We start from the raw sequence: 26,436 nt of genomic DNA, 5'->3' as shown, positions 1-26,436 counted from the left end.
AGGTGGTGCGGCGGCGCGAGCAGGCCCACTGGCCGCCTACAGCCCGACTGGGCGCGAGTCGTGCCAGCTGGCCGCCGCCACTGTGCCGCGAGATACACGCGAGCTGGCCACGGAACGACTGCTGCCCGGTCGCTGCGCAGGTTAAGGTGCTTTGCTCCCCGTCCCCTTCCCTCGCCGGCGCCGGGATGGACATAGGCTTGTCCGCTCGGTCTTCGTTGCTGGCGGAGGCCCCCGGCGGATCTGGCGGATCCAGTGCCGACCGGATCCGTTGTCCTCCTGTCGGATCTGCGCAGGTCACCTATCACGAAGCCGCCGAAGGCTAAGGGCGGCAATGGCATGGTGGACGACTGTGGGCCAGTGATGGCACTAGCCACTGCCTCCTGCGTGTCTGCTCCCGGTGCTCCACCTCCCTCCGCTCATGGGCACGTGTTCCTCCATTCATTTCGGCTTCCGCACAGGTTCGCTAGTCCTTGCTCTCTTTTTCTGTTCCTCCTTTAATTTTGGCATGGAGGCTTCCAACTGTGGGTGCCGCTATAGAGGGCCATTTCTTGCAGGTTGGGCTGAAATTGTCTGTTGCAGAGCAGGCATGGCTCCTCACCATGGCTCCCTGCTCCGATGAGGTGTTCTTGTCCATTCCATTCTCTTCTAATTATTCTTGTGATTGGTGGTCACGTACATGTAACACCCTCAGTGTTACACTGTACAGTCTTTTGCTAAAACACTGCATGAGCATCATACTTATGTGTAAATGTGTGTAATATAGGGTGTAAAGCAATATACGTAACTTAAAACGTTCATCGGAAACACGAAACGAATGTTATGTTTCATGTCGCGTTATATCACTTAGAGTTCTAAATGAATTTTTATTAAAAGAAAATGCTATAGAACGCATAGACGAAACTTTGATAAAGTTTGTAGTACAAACTTCGTAGGTGGCAGTGAAATACTTCCGGTCGAGAATGGGATTCGCTAGCTAGCATACTTGATAGCTTGGAAATCGAATTCGACGTGAAACCGATAAGAACTTAGTTGAATTTCTTAAGTTAGAAAACACTTCGACGAAGCTAAGTTCGGTAATTTTTGTAAGCGAATTGGGTTAAGTAGGGGTAGGGTTTCATGGTGGGTTTTGGTAGCCTAACATGCCTTCTTGAGTATAGAATTGGTGGTTTAGCAATTGAAGCACCGAGGTGAATTTTTAGAGCGCTTAAAAAATCATGCATGACACGTTCCGGACGGTGTCAGCGTCTGGACACGGTCACTGTCTCGGTTCGGCTTGGCACCGTGGCTCTGCCTTGCCTAGGCACACCCGCCCCACCGTTGCCGTGCTCTGGCGTGCACACCCGCACCACCACTGCCACGCTCATGCACGCGCTCATGCACGCATGCGCACGCTGCGCCCGGTGACCTGGCCGCTCGGCCACCACCACCATCATCGCGGGCCTGCTGCCCTGGCTCAGCCACTGCTGCCGCATTGCCATGTCGCTGACTCTGAGCGTCATGTCACTGCACTGCTGCTGGCCATGGCCGCTTAAGCGAAGTCGCCCGCGTGCGCTCTACCACCGCCATCGCGTCTGCCTGGCCGCTCTGCTGCCTCGCGCTCACCTAGCGGTACTGTGCGTGCGTGGCCACACTTGGCCTTGCCCGCACATCGCCTTGCCAAGCATGGGCTTGCCCTGCCTGCCTTGCCATCACGTCAACACTGCGCTGCTGCCTCCTCAGACCGGCGCCATCCGCTGTGGCGCGTAGGAGCCACCGTCGTCGGTTTGCAGTTTATGGCCGTGCGGCCCACCATCCTGAGCACATTGGCCACTTCCCCATCGCCCTGTAGCCGTACGCATTTGTGCACCGATTGACAGCCGCGTGCCGCCAAGGCAACGTCATGCCAAGCCATGCCGGTCGTCCCTTGTTCCTCTATCGCCTTGGTCGCCGGTCCCACGCTTGCAATTCAACCAGGTGGAGCCACCTCGACCCAATTAACTCCATCCATAGCTTCACGATGTAGTCAGCCAGCCGCTCGACCCCATCGCGCCGTGATCCGTACTGTGCCATGCTCCAATTTGGAGTTTTCCTCCTGCCGGGTCGTTAAGACCGCCGTGGCACGCGTCGGCGGTGAAGCCCCACCCCTCTGCTGCTCGTGTCCAATTCATTATACCACCAGCTTTGCCTCCATCTGCTCATTACCCTGCGCACCTTTGCTTAATCGCTACCACCGCCTAGCCACCCCTGACGTAGCCTTACCACCGTCGTGCGCCACCGCACCGTCTGTGCGCACACGACCAGCTTGACTCAGGCCACCTCCGGTCGAACCGCCACCTCTTCTAGGCCCGTGGTGAGTGCCTAGAGCTCACTCGGTGTCCTAATTGCCTCGGTATTGTTGTAGCTCACCGGAACGTCACCGTTTTTAGTGCAGGAGCTCCGCCACCGTGGTCCAGCCTTGCTGCGGTGTCCCAGCTCGCGCTTCCTTCACCTAGTGCTTCACGTTCATGCCTAGGTAGGTATCGGCTCCGTAGATAGGGCGGGGAAGGGCTGGCCTGGCCGACGTAACCACCCGGTGCCAATGCCGCCACGCCTGTGCGCGCGGGGGGGGGGGGGGGGGGGGGGGCGAGGGTATGGCCGTGGTAAAGATGGATAATGGGAGGGGCATAGTTGTAAGATAGCAGACTAGCGGAATAATGCTCTTAGCGCTCGCGTAATTACCGGATAGGCCGAGGGTGTTTTCGCAAGATGACCGGCGCACGCGGGTCATCCCCATCGCGCGTCGTCGTCACGCGGACTAGGCCACGCCCCCACGTGGGTCGCGCTGGTGCATTGTAGCCTTGCAGGCACGTGTGCTGAATGGACGTGGGCTGCACTGCGCTGGAGTGGGCCGAGCCGCTCGCTCGTGGGCCACGCTAAGGAAATTGATTTTTTATTTTCCAGTGAATTAATAAAGGCTTATTCAATTTAGTTTTGAACTGAACTTTGATAAATTGTAGTAAATCTTATAGATATCCAAAAATTATGAAATAAAATTTGTTAGGTTCACAAAAATGTTATTTTTGTGGCAAATTGATGATTGATTTAGCCATGAAATTTGTACAGTAGGTTCATTAGATTATTATGTACTCACTGTAATTTTTGTAGCCCTAAAGTAGGTTGATAAATAGAGTAGCTAGTACTCCCTGTTGAATCATATATAGAGTAAATCCATATTAAAAGTAAGAATACCTTTAGTTGCTAAGATAATATATGCTATGCTTCATACTTGTTAGTGGTAACAGTAGTTAACTTAGTGTCTTCATCGGTAGAGCTAGTTCAGTAGCTTGACAGATGTATTTTTATTTTAAGAGTTCCTGTTGCCGTATTACTAAGTGTTGCATCATCATTTTATGCATGTAGATCACGAGTTGCTAGAGTTCGTGCCCATGGACGAGCAGGACTATGAGGAGGTCATTGAGGAATACGAGGAGATTCTCGTGCAGGAGGGAGCCCCGAAGCCGTTCGTTGCTGACTTTGTTGACCCACCGCCTGCCCAAGGCAAGCCTCGGTGCATGACCTCCTATTTTTGAATGATTACTGAATATATATGATGTGTATTTATGTTATAGGAATTTTATGAAAACTACATGCATAAATATATCTACCTATGAGTCCTACTAGTATAGGTCGAGTAGCTGCTATGCTCAGGGTATCGGTAGCGTGAGTAACCTACCGTTACTCACAATAAATGATAATTATGATCACTGATGATAAACTGGTGGAAAGGAAAAATGATGATCGGGCGGGGATATGGTTTAGGTATTGGTGGGTGTAAGAGGTTGTGTCCTGCGGCCAACATGGCATAGCTTGGTTACACTTTTTTCCCTGTCTGTGTCGGTTAAGGACCGACCGTTGCATGTCTTGAGGCAAGTCACAGATTTATTATCCCGAGCACATACTTGGGTATGGGCGCAGGGAAGACTTGTTGCTCTCTTGTCGTGGGTTCTGGCTCTTTCCGAACCGACTGATTGGAGGCGGGGATGGTGGAGGTTCTTGCACCGCACTAAGTCCGGGACTTAGGAGCAGGGGCTTGGAGTCCAAGTTTGGACGGGGACCTAGACCCCATGACAGGAGGGTGATGGGTTGGTCCTGCTTGTGCCTGGGGTACAAGTGGGGCATGTGTTTTTGGGGTACCCAGCTAGGGGCATTGATTCGCGAATTATCGGGCAATCCAGTACGGCTTGTTTTGGGTCTAGCACCGTAGTAAGAACTGAAAGATAAAATGGATGAAATGGAACTGATTGCTCAACTCTTGCTTGAAAGTAGAATAGATGCTTACATAGAATGGCTAGATAATCAATTAATCATGGCTACTAATAATAACATAAAAAAGGACTCACTAGTAGTATTGCTTTCTGTAAAAGGAAACCAGCAAACCATAAAGCTTTGCTTATCCCTTGGAGTCGGGAAATTATTTCCACTAGTCGGATAAGTCTTGCGAGTACATTGTGTACTCCGAGTTTATTTACCCCTGTTGTAGGTAATGCTTGAGGAGTATCGTTGTGTGAAGGATTCTTCTGGTGGGCACAGACGGATCCTTGTTCATTATCGATAGATGTTTATTTTTAATTCTACTGTTTAATATTCCGCACTCTGACTTTGGAAATGTAATAATGTAATTTTTAAGAACTCTGGATGTATGAAATGGATTATGTATTGTAACTCGTTCTCATTATTAGATCCTTAGGGGGAAAATGTGGATCTTTCGGGCTCTCCCTAGGGTGTGCCCGACGGAAACCGCCCATTGTAACTTGCTTACGGGGTGCTTAGTGTCTAGTGGAAGACGAGCGCCTCCGTAAGTGTGTTATTTTGGGCGGTTCTGCCACAGTACACAGCCAACCTAGGGAGGCGCCTACCTATGTTGAGAGGATGCAACAGATCAAAGTTAGGATGGAGATTGCACAGGCATTGGTCCTATGTGTATGATAAGGTGAAATTACTTGGATAATGCTTGAGTTGTTTTTACCATCTGCTTCATGGCTTGGTTAGCTTTGAGAAGAGAGTTGCCATTCACAGGTTACTAAAAAACCTCTGATTATAGATGAATAAAACAATTACCCATTGTCCTTCTTGATTGATCTCTATCACTACCTTTTGTAGTTTGGGGCTAAAGCAAAATCAGGTTCCATTTCCATCTTTTGAAAACACGAAGGTGGTAGAGGATTTCCCCTCAGCAAAGTGATAATCCTCAAACGAAAGGTGTGTGCTTCTCTCCATTAATTGCATTTACATGTTGGTTCTGATTTTACATCGTGGATCGAATGTATGTGCCTAGGGATTTAAGCATTCAGGTGTGAAGCGCCATGTCCTTATGCAGTTTTTTCTATTTTTGCTTCAAATTTCTATTACTTCTCTCAGTTTCAGTGTAGATGGATGAACCTGAGGTCTATGATCTTAGGTACCATTAGGTTGGGATTAAGAAATGATATGGTTCTTTCAGTTGCTTTTCATGTGATGCTAGCATGTTTAATTTAACTAGATTAGTCTTCATCTATTGCATGAGTGCATGTGTAATGGTTAATGCTAAAAAAATTATATGCATGCGTGATACAAGCTCATGCAATCACTGATGCAAGTAAGCCTCCTGGCATTTATGCTCCGTCATCTGATACTGTGATCTGAAATGTGCCTTATTAAATTCCAAAGCATTACAAATATCTCATTTTCAGTGTATAAAAACAACATTTCGTTATGTGATACTGTGGTATGGAATGTGCCTTATTATGTGATACCGTTTGGAATGCTATACAGAAATTATAAGGCTCTGTAAATGAATGTCTCATTTTCTTCTATTTTGTTACTTAATTTTTGATAGTTTTACTTATTAATTGATGTGCCTCTGCTATGCAGATGAAAAAAGAGTACTAGCAGTTCCTCTGCTAACCAAGATGCTGCCAATGCATGTAAGCGTTAGATTTTGTAGCTACACTCCAAAGTTTCTATTACCACGTTGAAATTAATTTGTTGATCAATCACTTCTTTTGTTCTTTAATTTGGAGGCAGTCTTTTGAAAACCAAGATGATAGTTGATGGGTTTAATTTGTTGGTAAGTTTGTCTTGTGCCTCTTGGTTAGTATACTTAATTATCTCAAGAATAGACTGTGAAAAGTGTTTTGTGCCTGTGCATTGATAAGGATAGACTGTGATGAGGCTTCACGATAGAATGTGCAGGTTACTAAAAAACCTCTCATTCTAGATGAAAACAAAATTACTCACTATCCTTCTTGATTGATTGCTCTATGACTACCTTTTGTAGTTTGGGGCTAAAGCAAAATCAGGTCTAGCATTTTGATGCTGCTTCTGCTTTTACTTAGTTAGCTCCAGGTGTCCACAGAATTGTAGAGTAATTGAAAAGGTGCTACCAAGTATGCATCCTCTGTATATAATCTTTTAGCTTTTCCCCTGATCCAGTTTTTATTTTGCTTTCTACACATCAGGTTTCTAGCTCAAAGTTAATATTTCCTGAATTACGAAGCATTTTGAATGCCATTAGAGAGTAAATGCTCTAAAAAGGCAGAGCACCTGTCAGTCATGCTAAAAAATGTTTCGAAGAAACTATAAATAGTTGGATAAAAAGGCTAAATTTATATTGTTAAATACATGCTAGCTGTAGAGTTCAATCTTGCATTTTACAAATAAAAATATTTCAGTCTTCCATTCTACCAATATGATGCACTGAACTTACATATTATTACAGGATGCTTGGCCTATGATGGTTTTTGGACAATAACCATGTCTCTGTAAATGAATAGATGAGATGGTGAGCTCACCTACGTTACTTATACCAAAATTTATCTGATTTGAGTGAACTGTGATTTTAATTCAATGGTTGTCTGATGATCCAAGCAAGTATGATGATCCCAATCACCAATTCAGGTGTGTAGTTAGGTAGCTTGGTGAGCAGCTAGATGAGGTGGTTGTCTGATGATCCAAGCAAGTATGATGATTCTGAATTATGTCTATTTAATGATGGATTGTATATATTCTTGTGAATTGGACTTGTAATGGTAGTTTATATAATGATCTTGTGCTTGTGGTCAAATTTGAATTATATATGTTCTTGTCATATTTGAATTATATATATATATATATATATATATATATATATATATATATATATATATATGTTCTAGTAGAATTTGAATTTTTTTTACGGAAAAATATACTGTATGGGTGGTTCTAGACTGAACCGCCCCTACAAACAGGTATTCTAGGGGCGGTTGGTACTATAGTCGTCCCTACAAATCGATTTGTAGGGACGACTGGTGTCAGCCGCCTCTATAAATCGATTTGTAATGCATGATTTGTAGAGACAGTATGATAGGGACGGCTGACCAAGCCGCCTCTACAAACCATCACCAACCACCCCTATAAATACTTATTGTAGTAGTGACATGAACGGCTCATGTAACCATTTCAGCATACAAGAGCAACCAAGTTCTTCACTTGGTCTACTAACAAGATTATGCATAAGTAATTACTTACAAGGATTATAAACGACTATTAGCTCAGCTACTTATTATTAGAGTAAGCAAAGGAACATCACATGACTCAATTACATTCATCTACTAACAAACTTGCATCATCCAATTTATAATGTAACATAGGTATTAATTATAGGTGATGTTGCAAGACAAAGCTATATTAAGGTTCCTTATTATGAAAGTATTAACTTAAGTGAATAATACAGGTGGTTGTTCTCGGGTAGAGCGTACACAAAATTTGCTAGTCAAAGTACCAATCCACTCATAAGATTTTCTACCCTATATATAGAAGAAATTAAAAATGGTCTGCAAAAGTTTGGAAAATGAATGTCAAGAACACAGAAATGCTGAAACAATCATCAGGGTCACCTATACTTTTTTATTGCAGATAGTTAAATACTTAAATACAGTACTCTAATTGTATTCCCTGCCAACATGGTAACCTGCAAAAAGAGAATAAATTGATCAATACAGAGAAAATATAGTGCATAGCTTTTCTCAAGAACGTCACATACTTCATTAAGAATAAATTACAAGTGAACTTGAAAAGCATTCAGATGTTCTACATTGTTGGATATCGCCAAACAACTGTCAGATTTTTCGAGTCCCGATGGGTGCTCAATGCTCCAAATATAGTTACAAGTAATATAGTGGAAATGGTGCCATTTGATTTTCTATTACTGGTCCTATCAATATTCAATGAAGCCTTGATTTTGTCGTTTTTCCCCTTTCTGAAATAACTCGTACATATGGCATACAATAAAATAGTTATGGGTCATAATAGCAAGAAACAAATGACTGACATCACTAATTGAACTGAATTTTATTCAATCTGCACCCATTGTCATGAACAGAGAATTAGGAGCACAACTTCAGTGTGTCTATCGAACTGCGCCCTGTTCGCTTGGCTTATAAGCCATATTTTTTCAGCCAACGAACAATATTTTTCTCTCATAACAAATCAGTCGACAGTACTTTCAGCCATGGCTTATCAGCTAAGCGGTCCCTAGTCCTCTTGAGCAGCGCATTGCTGTTCCACCCACTGGACGTGGACGCGCACGCATCGCCTATGGCCGGCTCATACAGCACCATCGGCATTGCCACGACGCCAACCTCGTTGATGTCATTGCCCAAGTGTAGCGCTGCGGCCACAAGATTGCTTCATAGAAGCTGGAGTCGACCACCCTGGTTTCGCTGGACCTGTCTTCGCGGGTGGGAGGGCCACGGCAGACGCGCCCACGTCCCCGCCCACACGGCCGTCGGTACGTGCGCTACACACATTGCTGGCCAAGAACACATAACAGTTAATTTATTTTGCATCAAAAGGAACTGTAGGGTTGAGCTAAAATTCCAAAACTTGTTGATATCATTAACCTACACTATAGTTCATCTCTTGTATAAATGTTGCCATAAAGAAACCCAAAAATCAGAAGGGTTCATAAGTGTAGATGACTTTGGAAGTAACAGTAAATTGGAAATGCATCCATTTTCAGGGGAGAATACTTCATGGAATTGAAGCACATGAACATAACATTTATGTTCAGATAGAGCGTTCCATTGAAAATAAAAGGCAAAAAAAAAGTTGTTCAAATATATTCCACTGGAAACTGTAAAGGCAAAAACATAGTTGTTCAGAAAATATATTCATTTTAAAATTAAACACAAAGCACATAATTTCAGCAACTACATTCAGATAGAGCATTCCATTGAAAACTGAAAAGTAAAACATTTGTTGTTCAAATATATTCCAGTGAAAACAGAAAAGGTAAATGTTAGATAATCTACTGCTACCTTGTGTGAACACAGCAAGGGAAGGCGACGCCGAAAGGGCCCCTGCTGTGATACTGTAGCCGCTGCAGGTGCAGGCGCCGCACGGCTCACCTGCAGCACTATAGCCACATGTAGAGGCCGACGCAGAGTCAGCCCTGTATGTTATTTAGTCACTGTTGTAGTAGGGCAGTTGTACTGGGATTAGATGGATATAGTTGTATAAATAGTCTACCACGACAACTCAGTAAAGAGAGTTCAGATTTGCCATCTCCCAGACAGGGCTTCGGTCAATGCTGGTGTCTTGTACTGTGTGTGTATGCTCTGTTCTCCCTTCTTCTTCAACCTCTAGCCATAGTGCGTGGGGATGGACAACGCTTGTTCATGGTGGGCACGACTAGTGGGTGCTCGGCAACACTAGCGGGTGCTCGGCAAGACTGGTGAGTGGTTCACTCACCTGAGCCGGTGATCCTATAGGCCAACAAGTGGTATTAGAGCCGTACAAGCGCCGTCGCCAGACTAACCGCTGGCGATGATAGGCGGTTCAGAGATGGGCGACAGCAGTGGCACTGCTGTGGCTGCGTAGCCACGACTGGAGGTCGTTGTTCTCACGGTGCGGGAGGTCAGCGGCACCAATTGGCCGACGCTGACTCGCACCAACTATGGAGAGTGGTCGTAGACCATAAAGGTCAAGCTCAAATCCCGACGGCTCTAGAATGCTGTAGATAAGGGCACCGATAATGAGGAAGATGACATGTCAGCATTGGAGGCTATCCTCACTGCTATACCAGCAGAGTACTGGGAGCCATTGGGGGCAAAGAGCTCTGCTAAGGAGGTATAGAAGGCTATTGCGGCGATGGCCGTCGGTTCCGACCGCGCAAAGAAGGCGATGGCCCAGCTTCTGAAATAGGAGTACGCCAACCTCAATTTCAAGAATGGTGAAACGGTGGAGGACTTCTCCCTCCGCCTGCAGACGCTCATCAGCAAGCTGAAGAGCCACAGTGTCACCATTGATGAAGAAGAGGCGGTCTCCAAGTACGTCCACTCCGTGCCGATAAAGTACATCCAGATCGCTCTCTCCATAGAGACGATGCTGGACTTGTCCACCCTCATCATTGAGGATGTGACAGGCCGTCTGTGAGCGATGGACGAGCGCCTAGAGCAGGTGACAGCAACGAAGGATAGCGGGAAACTCCTGCTGACGAAAGAGGAGTGGGCTGCTCGGAGGAACTCTGGGAAGGCAGCCTCCTCCAGCCGCAGTGGTGATGGCAAGCGCCGCGGCAAGGCTTCTTTGAAGAAGAAGAAGAAGCAGGTCGACCCCAACGCCTGTCGGCAATGCGGGAAGATGGGCCATTGGGCACGGGAGTGCCCAAATCGCAAGCAGAAGAAGAAGGCTGAGGCTCATCGGGCGCAAACTAATGATGAGGATGAGCCACTATCCTGATGGTGACGTTCTGTGCACTGCACGATGTCGAGGCCGAGGAGAGGGAAGAGGCGACGACGATGGAAGGACCTGGGAAGGCCCTGAAGACCGTTAACCTCAACGAACCACGTGCCCAAGTCTACCTCAGACATGTGGGCGTCGACTAGGAGCAACGGTGGTATCTAGACTCTAGTGCCAGCAACCACATGACGGGCTCCAAGGCATCTTTCTTCGAGCTCGACGACGATGTTACCGGTACGGTGAAGTTTGGTGATGACACAAGGGTGGCAATCCAAGGGCGCGACACCATCATCTTCAGGTGCCAGAACGGGGAGCACCGCGCGCTAACGGATGTATATTACATCCCGTAGCTACGTTCCAACATCATCAGCATTGGTCAGCTGGATGAGCGTGGTAGCGAGGTACTGATCGAGGATGGAGTCCTTAGGATCATAGAGCAGGAGCAGTGACTTCTCGCCAAGGTGAAGAGGTCCCTGAACTGGTTGTACCTGCTTGACCTAAAGGTAGAGCAGCCGGTGTGCCTGGCGGCAAGGCACACCGAGGAACCGTGGATGTGGCATGCCCGGTTCGAACATCTCAGCTTCGACGCGCTTGGTCGGCTGGAGAAGATGGTCCGAGGGCTACCCCACATCAAGCACGGAGGGAAGCTGTGTGACAGCTGCCTGGCTGGGAAGCAGAGGAGGCTACCATTCCCAAAGGCAGCCAAGTATCGTGGAAAGGACGCTCTCAAGCTCATCCACGGCGACCTCTAGGGGCCAATCACGCTTGCTACAAACGGTGATCGACGGTACTTCCTCCTACTCGTGGATGATTGCAGTCGCTACATATGGCTGCAACTCCTGACGAGCAAGGACAAAGCGGCGGCGGTGATCAAGAAGTTCAAGATGCGCGCGGAAGCCGAGAGCGACAAGAAACTCCACATGCTGAGAACTGATTGCGGCGACGAATTCACTTCGGTGGAGTTCGTTGCGTACTGCGCGGATCAGGGTGTAGGGCAACAACACACCATGCCATACTCGCCACAACAGAATGGCGTGGTGGAGAGGCAGAACCAGACAGTGGTTGGCATGGCTCGATCCATGATGAAGGCCAAAGGCATGCCGGCAAGGTTCTAGGATGAGGCGGTGACCACAACGGTGTTCATCCTCAACCACGCTCCGACCAAGGCCCTGACGGGCAAGATGTCGTTCGAAGCTTGGTATGGGCGCAAGCCGAGCGTGTCCTTCATCTGGACATTCGGCTGCATCGGCCATGTCAGGAAGATGAAGTCGAACCTCACCAAGCTGGAGGACAGGAGCACACCCATGGTGTTCCTAGGCTATGTGGAGGGTACCAAGGCGTACCGGCTCTACGACCCATGTGAAGACAAGGTGCTTGTCTCACGCGACGTCGTGTTCAATGAAAAGGTGGCTTGGGACTGGAGCAGTCCGAGCACGGGGGAAGCTGGCGGCTTCATCAGCACCTTCGTCGTCGAGCACTTAGTCATCCACAGTGGTGGAGACGCTGGGGAAGAGGTGCCGTGCACTCTGGGAGGAGTGCCGAGCACTCCAGCGGTAGAGCCGAGCACTCCTAGGGTAGTGCCGAGCACTCCGGGAGGGATGCCGAGCACTCCAGGAGGAGTGCCGAGCACTCCTGGAGGGATGCCAAGCACGCCAGGAGTGGTGCCGGGAGATTCTGCAGTGGTGGCGACCACAATAGGATGGGTGCCGAGCACTCCCATGGCGGAGCCAAGACGTCTTGCAGTGGTGCCGACCACTCCAAGACTAAGGCTGAGCACTCCTACAGTATGGCCGAACATTGCAGGAGTAATGACGAGCTGTCCAGAAGTAGTGCCGAGCACTGCAACGAGGGTGCCGAGCACTCAAGGTGTTATGCCAAGCACTCCGGTGGAACAGGGAACTCCATCGATGCCAATCGAGTTCGCCTCACCTCTAAGTGACATCACTGAGTTCGTGGATGTCTTCCACGAAGGTGAGGAGGTGTGGTTTCGTAGGCTGGATGACATCGTCGGTGGCACAGGACCCTCAGGACTGGCTGGTCGGCTCCTCAATAACGCATAGCTGCTGCTCGTCAGTGCAGAGGAACCACCCACATTCGCGCTAGCCGAGCGGGACAGAAACTGGCGATGGGCGATGCTGGAGGAGATGAAGGTGATCGAGGAAAATGAGACATGGCAGCTCATCGATCCACCTCCAGGATGCCGTCTAATCAGCCTGAAGTGGGTGTACAAGATCAAGCGAGACGAGCTCGGCACCATTGTTAAGCACAAGGCGTGCCTCGTCGCCTGAGGCTTTGTTCAACATGAGGGCATAGACTTTGAGGAGGTCTTTGCACCAGTAGCGCGCATGGAGTTGGTCCGTTTGCTACTAGCCTTGGCAGCAGCAAAAGACTAGCGCAACGGTGAACTAGCGGAGACAGTCCTCGTCAGGCAACCTCTAGGTTTCGCCGTCAAGGGAGAGGAGCACAGGATGCTCCAACTACACAAGGCGCTCTACGGGCTACGACAGGCCCCTCGAGCATGGAACGCCAAGCTTGACGCCACGCTGGGCGAGCTTGGGTTTCAGAGGTGTGCAACCGAGAACGCGCTCTACACGCGGCGATAGGGGAAGGAGGAGCTCGTCGTCGGCGTATATGTGGATGACTTAATCGTCACCAGTGCGTGCACGGAGGATATAAATAGCTTCAAGCGTGAGATGGTGGCTCATTTTCGAATGAGCGATCTCGGTGCACTCTCCTACTACCTTGGTATCGAGGTGAGACAGGGGAAGGAGGAACTCACGCTCGGTCAGAGCGCGTATGCCTCCAAACTGTTGGAGCGGAGCGGCATGGCTGAGTGCAAGCCATGCGTGACTCCAATGGAGGAGCGGCTGAAGCTGACGAAGGCTAGCACCACGACGAAGGTGGATGAAACACTCTACCAGAGCATCGTCGGCGGTCTACGCTACCTAGTCCACACGAGACCAGACATTGTGTTCGCCATGGACTACGTCAGTCGCTTTATGGGGGATCCCAGAGAGGATCACTGGGCTGCGGTGAAGTGGCTATTGCACTACGTCAAGGGGACGGTGGATCATGGGATCATCTTCCCAAAGACTGGTGGGAGTAGGCTGCAGCTCACTGTGTTCAGCGATGCAGACATGGCGGGGGACTTCGACGGACGACGGAGCACCTCTGGCATGCTCGTCTTCCTCAGGTCGGCTCTAATTTCATGGCTGTCGTTGAAACAGAAGGTGATGGCGCTATCTATGTGTGAGGCAGAGTACGTAGCGGTAGCCACAGCAGCGTGCCAAGTTGTGTGGCTGCACCGGCTGCTAGGCGAGCTGACTGGCGTGGAAGCTCACCCACCAGCACTTATGGTGGACAACCAGCCCACCATCGCCCTCGCGAAGAATCCGGTTCTACACGACCGGAGCAAAACGTCGACGTGAAGTTCCACTTCCTTAGGGACTGTGTCGATGGAGGGCAGATCGTCATCAAGTTCGTCGAAACTGGTTGACAACTCACAGACGTCCTTACCAAGCCGCTCGGACGTCTTCGACTCACGGAGCTGAAGGAGATGATCGGCATAGAGAGGGTACAAGGGTTAACAGCAGGATTAGGAGAAGATTGTTAGCTAATCTACTGCTACATTGCGTGAATACAGCAAGGGAAGGCGGTGCCGAAAGGCCCCCTGCTGTGATACTGTAGCGCTGCAGGTGCAGGCGCCGCACGACTCACCTACAGCACTGTAGCCACATGCAGAGGCCGGCGCAGAGTCAGCCCTGTATGTTATCTAGTCACTGTTGCAACAGGGCAGCTGTACTGGGGCTAGATGGATAGAGTTGTAGAGATAGTCTACCACGGCAACTCAGTAAAGAGAGTTCAAATTTGCCATCTCCCAAACAGGGCTTCGGCCAATGCTGGTGTCTTGTACTGTGTGTATGCTCTGTTCTTCCTTCTTCTTCAACCTCTAGCCATAGTGCGTGGGGCCAGATAACGCTTGTTCGTGGTCGGCACGGCTAGTGGGTGCTCGGTAACACTAGCGGGTGCTCGACAAGACTGGTGAGTGGTTCACTCACCTGAGCCAGTGATCCTATGGGCCAACAGTAAAAACATAGCCGTTCAAAAAAAATATATTCCATTGAAAACTGAAAACATAGCACATAATTTCAGCAAAGCCGAGCATTCCCAGCCCCACCTCAGGCCAGGAGGTCGTTATCAGCCCTTTCAATCGTCAAGGGTGTAGAATAGGGACTACGCCTGTCACCATGGACACCAAGCTCCTGGGAGCACTGCGACTACTACTGGGAGCAGGCTGTTTATCATTGGTGCCGAAAGAGGACAATCAATCTCATTAACTGGACTAAACAGCATCAAGTAGCAACCTGAAAAATTTAGTGGTAACCTGAGACCATAATACCTATATAGTTACATTGAAATAGTTTGTGGTAATGGTAACCTCAAGACGCAAATAGTTAGTTTTCTCTCTTTTTTTGGCAAGAAAAGATGCAAAAGTAGTAACCTTAGTTCATAGCAATTAGCAATTATATAGTTTAGTCTTTTTGGATCAATGTTTTTTCTTTTACCAATGACACCTAGTTTTGAGTTCATCTGACAAATAAATCTACAGGTAATTGTAATGGTTGGAACTAAAGAGTTAAACCATATTAGTATGTTTTATGAAAAGGGTATCTAAAAGGAACACTGGGGTCAGTCGACATATATATTCAAGAAGACTGTCAAAGCCCTAAGAGAATCATTGTTTGAAAAAGAGGTTGGAAAACCAATTGGGCAGCTTATTGTCATTTGTGGATGGAACAAAACACTAAGCTCCTCACTGCAGGCACTTGAATAATGAAAAATATCAGTATAGGTATAATCCAGAACTTGTTATTTTTATTATTTTCTAAAGGATTTCTATCCGATTGGTCCATAAATCAGACAGTTGTAGCGTTCTTCCTTCATTGTGGTTTTCTTTTACCAACAGCTTAGGGGATTTGAAACCCAAATGGAGAAGTGGATGGGAGCTTGTGATTGCATTACAATGAACTCACCAAGATAGTCTCCAAGCTCCAGTCCACCAATATTTAAGCCTTGATATTAGTGCTAGAGCACTTGTGGTCAAACTATCCATAGAACAACGTAGTAGTAATCAGTTTTGAAAGGTCTGTTTCTTCTTCACTTGGAAGTTGGAACCTGGCTTTGGGAAATAAAAACAAAACATATTTATGAGTGAGTCACGTCTAAGTTGCCGGTAAACACCATAGTAGCTTTGCCCTTACCACAGAATATTCAGTGAAATAAAGATTTATCTAATAACACCATAGTAGCTTTGCTACTGAAGTGTTTAAATGAGGAAATATATTGAGGATTTTTGCTCATATAAATATGTATCCAAACTATAGTAGAAAACCTAAGATGGTCACATAGAAAACCTAATACATGTAATGATTAGGCCCCGTTCGTCTTACCTCATATTCGGCTTATTCGGCTTCTTTTTCAGTCGGAATAGTGTTTTTGTCTTACAACAATTCAATCAGAACCGTATTTTTCAGCCAGTTTCAGCCAAAATTCTGCCAGACGAACGGGGCCTATATATGTGTAATGCAAAAGCCTCTCATGACTGTTGCAGTGATAGTTAGAAGGAAAAAGAAAACTATAGTACAAGCAGCATAGCAACATCTCTCTCCAACTAAATTCTTATTAAAATGTGGCAAAATTCTCAAACACCAAATGTGTCACCCAACTCAACTCAACTTCAAGATGCGGTTAGGGAGGGGCGAGACGCAGCATACCGGCCAAGGGCTCGAAGGCTCGAACCGTAACCCTAGATGCTGTAGGTCACAGCCGCGGGGAGAGGGCGCGCTTCTTCGGCTGCTCGGAGCTCCTTCAACGGTCCTTCCTCTTCGCGGCGTTCGTTCCCCTGGATCGTCGGAGCAGCCGAGCAGGGAAGGGCGTGGCGGAGCGACGGCGTCGTGGGATTTGGTCTGACGACGGCTTGGCGCGGCAGCGCGGCGTCGGAGTGGACTGCACGGGTCCTCGCGGTGGTGGAGCTGAGCGCACGCGCGGTGCCGCAGGGGCCCTTTGCGGCTTGGGCGGCGGTGCGCTTGGGAGGACGGAGGGCGTGTGAGGAGCCAGGAGCCTGGGAGGATGTAATTGGAGCCAGGAGCTTGGCCTCCTGGATCTGGAAGAGCGCACCTGTCGTCGGACGGACGTGCTCAAAACCAAACGCACGCACGCACGCATGCATGCATATAATTGCACGCTAGAGCGCGAAGCTCTCGTGGCCTCACGTACACGCGCTCCCAATTTACTACTCCCTCGGTCCCTCCGGCCTATATAAGCCTAGCTCGAACACTAGATCCAACGTCTCGCACCAACAAATCCCACCAAAAAAAAGGGGAAAAGCTTTCAAGAATGGCGGCCGCCAAGAAGACGGTGCTCGCCGTGGCGGCGCTGCTGCTCGTCGCGCTCATCGCGCTGGAAGCCGCCCCTCCGGCGTCCGCCGTCACGGACTGCAAGGCCGGGTGCGCCGAGCTCAGCCGACTCGGCGTGTTCAACTGCGAGAAGCGGTGCGAGGCGATCGCCGCCCAGGCCCAGCAGGGACCTAGGGACCCTGACAAGTCGGTCTTGTTTTGATATCCCGTACGTAATATGTTCGTATATATGTATGTATACCTCATGATGATGATACAGCAGCAACCGGCGGCCGGCTACATCAGTATATGTATATATATAGCGACCATTCATGCATGAGCGATCATATGCATCCCTATACATACATATGTATATATGTATATAAGCTGGCCTGTCCATGTAATTTGGTTTCCCGCGTTTCGTTTGGCGTCTGTGACTTCTTTGTGTCCGACAAGTCACCCATGGTCCATGGATCCACCGATGGATTTGTAATGTAATCGAGCCACTCAAGATGGACGCTTGTTGTTTTTTATTTGCAAGCATCTTAAAACACGGCTCATACTTTACTTTTGGTGCTAGAGAAAAAAATATAATTCTTTAACTCGAGTCCCCTGTTTTATGGAGGTTTCTAAATTTTCCTACTCAGCCCCACCATCCAGAGGGCTTTTTAATTTTTTGTGGCATTTTTTCCCCTCCATCAACTCCCTTCCGTATATTTTTTTTACGGAGATTTGCGATCCGGGACGTTGGCGTCGGACAGAGCGAATGAGTCCCTTGGGTTGAGGTCATCCAACATGGCGAGCCCATCGTCCCCGGCACTACGTAGGGACGAGAGCAGGGGAATAGGCGGGAAAAAAATAAAAATCAAAGTAATGTGACCGATACAAAACTGTTTCTTAGAGAAGAAACAAGTTGTCCTAACCTCCAAAAAGCTAAGAAACCTATGGTTTCAGCGATGGGGCATGCACTCGTTTCCAGCGTGTAGGCTCTGCCAAACCAGAAATTTAGTTTCTCATCTCAGTCGCAGTGAGATTAGCAAGTTTACTTCTCCGCACCGTCCTTTTCTTCTGAACTTCCCTTGAGGCTCGCAGACCTCACCGGCAGCACGCTGCGCCCTCTTTGCCACCTGGTTTAGCAGATGCGTTTCCATACCATATCATTCCAAGAACAGCTAGGACCATCCCAATACCGACCTGAAGATTCAGGCCTTCCTTGCCAAAGAAGAGAAACCCAAGGGACAGAACAAGCACGGTCTTCATGTGGCCCAGGACTTGGAAGGATACCGCAGAAAACCGCCCGATGCAGATGAACTGGCTCAGATTGACGCCAATGGCGATGAAGCATGATAGCGTGAGAAAAAACTGCAGAATCAGGGAAACGATATGGTAAGGATGCCATTCAAATCCAAAATTCTGATCCAGCAAAGGTGAACACTAAGTGAAGCTATATGTATATGGTCAGCTAGAAGCTATTGCTAGCAGGTCAAGCAGTAAAATGGATGAATTTCAGTCACAATAATAAATGAAATTATTTTTTTGACAAGAATCTCCTACAACTAAAAAGAACAAAACGTGGATATTTTTTTGTGAGACATTTGTTTTGGTTCGTCAGTCTACCCACGCCTGTGATCCCGTCTCCCTTCTAGGAAAGAAACGTCACTGCAAGGAAACAAAACCTGCTCCCGTGATTCTGGCCGCATGCCGCCGCTCCCCCATCGCGCCCACCCTGCGCCCGTGCCCGCCCGCAGCAGGCCGCGCCGCCGCCGCCGCCGCCCGTGCCCGCCACAGGCATGCATCCCCGGATGCGACACCAAAGCCGCCGCCAATGGACGCGTCGAGGAGGCCATGGATCCCTCTCCAGCTCTGAACCAACCGCCTTTTGCTGTTTCTCCGCCGGACGTGGTGAACCGCCGCGCCGGCACCCGCAGCCTCGCCGTTCGCCACCGTGGGCGCGCACCGACTGCCGCGTCCGCAGCCGCCCCGCCCCACCCCGACCGTGCCCCGCCCCCAAGCCGCCGTTCGTCTAGCAGGGCTCCGTCCTAGCATGGATCTGCTCACTGGCACCTTGATCTGAGATGCCTTCTCTTGTTGATCCCTCCACTGAACCTCCTCCAAAGGTATTATTTTCATCCCTCCTTCACTTGATGGAATCTCCTGGTTTGTTATTTATCCTTAATAGTTGGAATTCGACAGATTTGATTTATGAACATGTGTGCTGGTTTAGCCATGATCTCTTGAACTTGATGTATATGAACAGGTTTATCGATCTAAACAATCCACATCGAGTTGTTATTGCACTGTGCTTAGGGGTTAGTTGGATCTGGTATCTGAATACAATATTATGTGATCTTAATGGTTTAGCTGGTGGCTATCTGCTTCTAGAATTGGTGCAAGATGGAAACAAAGGAGCTGGAGAAGGGACGCTTTGCCATTTGCGAGCTTCAGGCAAAGGTAATTGGCTTGGATTGTTCTTGAGACTCTCAAAACGCATGAGACCGTGTGCTGAACCGATTTCATAGCTATGCTGTACTGGCTGTTTCATAGCATTGGAAGGAGGATGCTGGTGGTCACAAGCCCCTGCCTTTCTTCTGTTTTCACATGATCTTATCTGAATCTACTCTATTCAGTGATTCAGTGCAAATTAATGGCTAATGTTAATGTGTCTCAATTCAGTGCAAATGCTAGTAGATGAAACTGACACATGATGCATTGTTAATGCTGTACTTACATTGTCATTGTCCTTATTGTTCTTGTCGTACATTTTTTAATGTTTTGGAAAAAATCTCATTAATTTGCAGTGAGCAGTACAATTATCATGAAAACAAATTAGGCTTATAACTTTTTTATGCCGATAACTAATTATATTTCCTTTGCACTTTATTAGCTTCGCACATGGCTCTGTCTGCAAAGGCGAGAGCAATGGAAATGTAACTGCTAATAATTCTGGAGGCTCCCTAGGAAGATGGTGGTACAAGATATACCTGCCAAAGTTCTTTATGCATCTCTGCGGTAAATTCAACTGCTTGGACAGAGGGTTAGGCTGCTATCGTACAAATGGTATGTTTTATTTTTTTCACATGGTTTTCAGTATTACTGATTAGTCCATGCAACGTATCTTGAGATTAAGGTTAAGTTATTGAATTTTGATATTGTTTTGAAGAAAAAATAAATTTAGGAGAATTTTAGAATAGGAAGTGGGTATTAGAAGAACCTGCAAGAAAATGTATGTTTTCAGGCATTTTTGAATGAAATTTTAAATTAATATCCCCGGATACGACACCAAAGCCAACTTAGTGCATGTGCATTTGTACGAGCATACCAACCTCCTAAAGATTCAACATCTATTAGTAAGTGTCCTATTTTCATTACCAGTGAAGCAAAATTATTTCCAATGCTCTAACAGATGTCTATTTTAATCGCTTCTCAATAATCTGATGCCATGGATTAAGGTAGCAGATTGAACAAAGCTAAAATCCTTATATAACTTCTCATTCAATGTTAAGAAGACTTTAGAATCCTTGCCAATCATGCCATAGAGAGGAAGACAAAGTTAGTACTCATTTTCATCATACTATGAATGTTTGTATACTTGATATTAGAGACCAGAACGAGTTTGTTAATTTGCTCTCCCTTTTTTTCCATGCCCTCCATCTTATTAGTTTCTTTTCCTGATAGTAAGCAGGTTGGAACGTCTGAGAGTAAACAACACACCATGTTTACTAATTTAGTTTCTCATTTTCCCCTTCTATTGATAAATTTATATCCTTTAATCTTTCTCCTAGGCTAATTGTTTTTCAACTGCCTTTTGACATAATGTTTCAATCACAATATGTCTGATTATTTACTTGCATGATGGATGTTTCAAGCTAGATTGGTCACTGTATCAATGATACCAGCTAATTAGTTTCTTTGGTTACCTGTCCACACACATATACCTGGTCTGTTCCACAAAAGTAGAAGTTCTTCAACTACACTAGTAGAGAACAGACCTTTTATCCGAGGCCAAAATGGGCTCTAGTCCCGGCATTTTTTGCACCCGGGACTAGAGAGACCTTTAGTCCCGGTTGATGTCTCCAACCGGGACTAAAGGTCTCTGCCCAACGGCTACTGCGCTCGGCACAGTGGTAGGGGACCTTTAGTCCCGGTTGGAGACACCAACCGGGACTAAAGGTGGACCTTTACTCCTGGTTGGAGCCACCAACCAGGACTAAAAGTTCTTCAACCTTTAGTCTCGGTTGGTAACACCAACTCGGACTAAAGGACCCTTTAGTCCCGGTTGGTAACACCAACCGGGACTAAAGGTCCCCCGATGGGTTAGTTCAAAAGGGAAGCATCCTATCCATTGTTAGATGTGTTGTGTAGGTGGGGTGGTAAGCTACGCGTGAGGTAATGCATGAGGTCTTGGGTTCAAATTTCACGAGACGCAGCGGTGGGAGGCATTATTTTTTTAAAGCTGGGAGGACCTTTAGTCCCGGTTCCTGACCTAGGACTAAAGGACCCCCCCTTTAGTCCCGGATGCTTACTCCCGGGTGGGGAACCGGGACTAGAGGGGGTTCCCCACCGGGAGTAAAGCCCATCTCTGTATCAGTGCTAGTGGCCTCAGGTACACATCGATGTCGTTGCCAGGTTGCCTTGGGCCTTGGATGAGCACTGGCATCATAATAAACTTACGCTTCATGCATAACCAGGGAGGAAGGTTGTAGATACATAGAGTAACAGGCCAAGTGCTATGACTACTGCTCTGCTTCCTGAAAGGATTCATACCATCCGTACTTAAAGCAAACCTTAAGTATCTTGCGTCATTTGCAAACTCTAGGAATTCTCTATCGATTGCTCTCCACTGGGACCCATCAGCAGGGTGTCTCAACATATTGTCTACATTACGGTCTTCTTTGTGCCATCACAATAACTTTGCATGATTTTTATTTCTGAACAGACGTTTCAAGCGTGGTATTATAGGAGCATACCACATAATCTTGATAGGGATTTTCTTCGTGGGACGTTCGCCCTCAACATCACCATGGTCATCTCGTCTGATCTTATACCACAATGCATGACATACCGAGCATGCATCTAACTTCTCGTACTCCTCGCCACGGTAGAGGATGCAGTCATTAGGATATGCATGTATCTTCTGGATTTCTAATCCCAAAGGGCAGACTACCTGTTTTACTTCATACGTAGTGATGGGCAATTCATTATCCTTCGGAAGCATCTTCTTTTGGATTTTCAGTAACTCCCCAAATCCTTTGTCAGATACACCATTCTTTGCCTTCGATTACAACAATTCCAGTGTGGTACCCAACTTTTTCTGTCCCACATCACAAGTTGGGTATAGCAATTTCTTGTGATCCTCTAGCATACGCTCGAGCTTGATCTTCTCCTTTTCACTTTCGCATTCTCTTTGTGTGTCATGAATGGCCTAACCAAGATCATCAGCGGGCTCATCTTCTGCCACTACCTCTTCTCACTTTCCCACACTGCAGTATCATTGAAGGCACCATATTCATCAATAATGTCATCATCGTCCCATTGTACCTTCTTCCATTACAACTCCGGTTTCTCCATGCTTCGTCCAACAAATATAGTTTGGCATGAAACCTTACTTCAACAAATGTGAATCAAGACTCCTTGAGCTATAATATTCCTTCAAATTCTTACATATGGCACATGGGCAGCACATGAAACCATCACGTTTGTTTACCTCGGCCACACGTAAGAAAGAATGCACGCCCTCAATGAACTCTTGGGAGCGGCGATCAGCATTGTACATCCAATGCTGGCTCATCTACATTACATGACATACATACCATATTAAAACCTAGAACATAATTTATGAAAGTCTCGCTACAATGTAGACAATCCCAACTACCACTAAAAAAACTAAAGCTAAAATGCACTTCAGCAGCATAAGGATTTCGCGACCAATCCCAACTAAAACAGAAAGATCATGCGTTTGTTCAACATCTATGGGCTTCTTCCGCAGGATCACTGCTTCATCAGCCGCCGTAGCCACCTGTGCAAGAGAGTTTTGCATGTGTTCAACATACTCTTCCTCCCAGTACCAGCCTGAACATCCAGTGCCATCCCACTGAAATTAAAACAAAAAATTAGAACTTTAATCACAATCATCATGAAAATAAGTATAAATTAACCATAATCATCAAATACGACAAAATAACTCACATTGCGACGGACACTTATAGAAGATATGGTCCTTGTTGGGACACTCCTTCCTCACCCGGTACTCCATCACAATCTTCTCCTCACACTTGCTGCATGCAAGGAGAGGAAGGTCCGGCCTCAGTCGCTTCGAAACCCGATGAGAGGCCGAGGACTCGGAAGCAGTTGTCATCTATTCTCTATACTCATTTTTAATATAATATAAATTTCTAATTTTATAAACAAATAAAATTAAAAAACTCTAAAATTCTCTATATCTCTAAACCATGAAGTGTGCTAAGCATGCTAGAAATGAAAACTCAATACTAGTTTTGAATAACTACTTTAACCTTCCTTCATCCAAATACGCAAACTTTAAAGTGATTTTGAGCTTAAATGGCTTACAAATAATAAAAAATCTACCATAAAAAAACCACATATATCTAGTCTATAAAATGAAATAAGCTACTGATGAAACATGAGTATAAAGTTGTTAACCTTTAGAACCGAAGAATCGATGGAGAAATGGAAGAAATCTTGTGATACACCGGTGATGAGGAAGAAGAGAGGCCGGCGATGAAGCAAGAACACTGAGCTCGAAGTGGCTCAGGCTCAGGGAGGAACAAGGGCTATATAGGAGGGGACCTTTAGTCCCCTGCAACAAAAGCCTACCGCAGTAGCCGTTGGGCAGGGACTTTTAGTCCTGGTTGGAGCTACAAACCGGGACTAAAGGTCTCTCTACTCCCGGGCGCGAAAAATAACGGGACTAAAGCCAAATTTCAAGCTGGATCAAAGGTCGTTTCTGTACTAGTGGTTGCAAATATTCTCCTATCATTAACAAAGGAAATGTGGAAAATATTGCAGTATACATTGGTATCTACAATCAAAATTTTATTCACAGAATGCAACATAGTTCAAATTTAGGCAGGAACCCTTTCCTTTAAATAAAAACTTGGTAGGGAAATTTGCATCAACACTGTTAAAACTACTCAAAGAGTTGAAGTTTACAAGATGTCTGTTAGTTCTCCAAATGTGAGGTCTCTAAGGAAAATGCACATGAATTCTACAATGAAATATTCAAATATGAACCAGAACCACCACCATCATTTTTTGTCCAAAAAACCCATCACAATACACTGATTTGTTATTCAAACAGAAATATGAATGACTACAATATTCAGTTCAAAATCTGACAAATGCATAAGATACAGCACAAGATTATATCATTCTATGCATGGGCCATCATGCATCCTATACATATGTAAGTGCTGGCCTGTTGTTCATGTAATTTGGTTTCTCGCGTTTCGTTTGGCGCCTGTGACCTCTTTGTGTTAGTTCGACAAGTCGCGTGCCCCCATGGTCCATGGACCTACCGATGGATGGATCTGTAATGTAATCGATCCACTCAAGATGGAAGCTTGTTGTTTTTATTTGCAAGCATCTTAAAATAGGGGCTCATGCTTTACTATTGGTGCCAGAGAAAAAAATACTGTATATAATTCTTTAACTCGAGTCCCCTAATTTATGGAGGTTTCTAAATTTTCCTACTCAGCCCCACCATCCAGAGGGATGTAAAGAGCTTTTTAATTTTTTGTAGCATTTTCCCCCTCTACCAACTCCCTGCTTCCCCATATTTTTTTACGGAGATTTGCTAGCGTCTGGACGTCTGATACGGCGTCCGATACGGGACGTTAGTGTTGGACGGTACCTGCTCAGCGAGTGAACGAGCACCCCAGCGCATCGGGATTGCGAGCGAGCGTCCTAGCAGCAGGCCCGCACCACCCCGGACGTCGCCCCGCGCTGCCAACCGCTTCCCACGCACATCCCATGTGCAACACCCAATATACTTTTGAAATATCCAGATACAATAGTTGCAACAAATAAAACACTTGAAACATGCGTCTGAAACACTTGCAAAAACACCGGGAAAACACTTGAAAAACCATAGCAAACATCTGCAACATCCAGATGAAAACACTTGCAACAGACATATGAAACACCTGAAACACTTGAAACATATGCTTGCAACATGCATGTATATACAACATCCAGATCTACTTTTGTAACATCCAGATGAAAACACTTGCAACGTACGTATGAAATATTTTGAAAAAAAAATACACTTGAAACATATGTGCATTGTCATTGCAATGCAACATCCCGATCTACTTTTACAACATTCGGATTTACTTTAGGAACACCGATACGAAACACTTGCAACATACATTCGAAACACCTTAAACATATGTTTGCAACATGCGCTTTCAACGCAATATCTCCTTGCTGCTTGGGAATGGAAGCTTGTCGGCGTGTGGAGTTCAGCAGTGTTCAGCTCGTCGATGGCGCGGAGCTCGTCGCTCCGGTGGAGAAAGCCGCGAGGCGACAGGTCCGGTGGAAAAGGCCGCGACGGATCTGGCGCGAGATATCACCGCTCCAGTGGAGAAGGCCATCCACGCGGTAGAAAAGGCCATGACGGACAAGAGGCACGGCGGAGATGGAGGAAGGCGGGCGGCCGTGCCCGAACACGGTGGAGATGTCCGCCTGCGGGCACTCAGATGTTGTGGAGAACACCGAGGCGGTGTGGCGGGGTGTGGTCATGGCGCCACGGAACGAAAGCGTCGAACTGGAAGCGTCCGAGTGTAGAAAGCCTTCTGGAGAACTGGAAGCGTCCGAGTGTTGTTAAGGATGCCGACTGTTGGGCTGGGCTGTGTCACGGTCTGCGGGTCTGCGTACGGAAACGTTCGGACGATCGGACGCCCTTGGCAAAGTATTTTTGTTTTTTTTTATCCTGACTATCTTGTGCGCCACCGCACCGCGATCGCGACCGAGGCCAAGGCCACCGCCTCTGCGTTGAGGTCATCCTACATGGTGAGCCCGTCGTCCCCGGCACTAGGTAGGGACGAGAGCAGGGGAATAAGCGGGAGAAAAATAAAAATCAAAGTAATGTGACCGATACAAAACTGTTTCTTAGAGAAGAAACAAGTTGTCCTAACCTCCAAAATGCTAAGAAACATGTGGTTTCAGCGATGGGGCATGCACTCGTTTCCAGCGTGTAGGCCCGCTCTGCCCGCGCCTTGCCGGTCGCCGTGCAGTGTGCCCGGCTCGCCGCCGTGCCGGTTGTCCTGCTCGCCGTGCGACTGGCGGCCACCTTACAGAAAACTAAATC

General features: G+C 47.0%; 1 protein-coding gene and 1 long non-coding RNA gene across 2 annotated transcripts; one reads left to right on the top strand and one right to left on the bottom strand.

Moving 5' to 3' along the window:
• The first annotated feature begins 13,538 nt into the window (after window positions 1–13,538).
• On the top strand, window positions 13,539–14,392 carry LOC136503167 (uncharacterized mitochondrial protein AtMg00810-like). Its single transcript, XM_066498329.1, has 2 exons — window positions 13,539–13,943; window positions 14,357–14,392. The coding sequence occupies exons 1-2, from the start codon at window positions 13,539–13,541 to the stop codon at window positions 14,390–14,392; spliced, it is 441 nt and encodes a 146-aa protein (XP_066354426.1).
• Window positions 14,393–14,943: 551 nt separating this feature from the next.
• On the bottom strand, window positions 14,944–16,839 carry LOC136505955 (uncharacterized). The gene is made up of 3 exons (XR_010771363.1): window positions 16,488–16,839; window positions 15,747–15,888; window positions 14,944–15,077 (listed from the first exon to the last, which is right to left on the bottom strand). It is a non-coding gene; the product is annotated as an uncharacterized lncRNA (long non-coding RNA).
• Between the last annotated feature and the right edge of the window lie 9,597 nt (window positions 16,840–26,436).

Source organism: Miscanthus floridulus, chromosome 14 (assembly GCF_019320115.1).
Source record: "Miscanthus floridulus cultivar M001 chromosome 14, ASM1932011v1, whole genome shotgun sequence".
Taxonomy (NCBI): domain Eukaryota; kingdom Viridiplantae; phylum Streptophyta; class Magnoliopsida; order Poales; family Poaceae; genus Miscanthus; species Miscanthus floridulus.
This window is presented reverse-complemented; position numbering and strand designations above follow the sequence as displayed.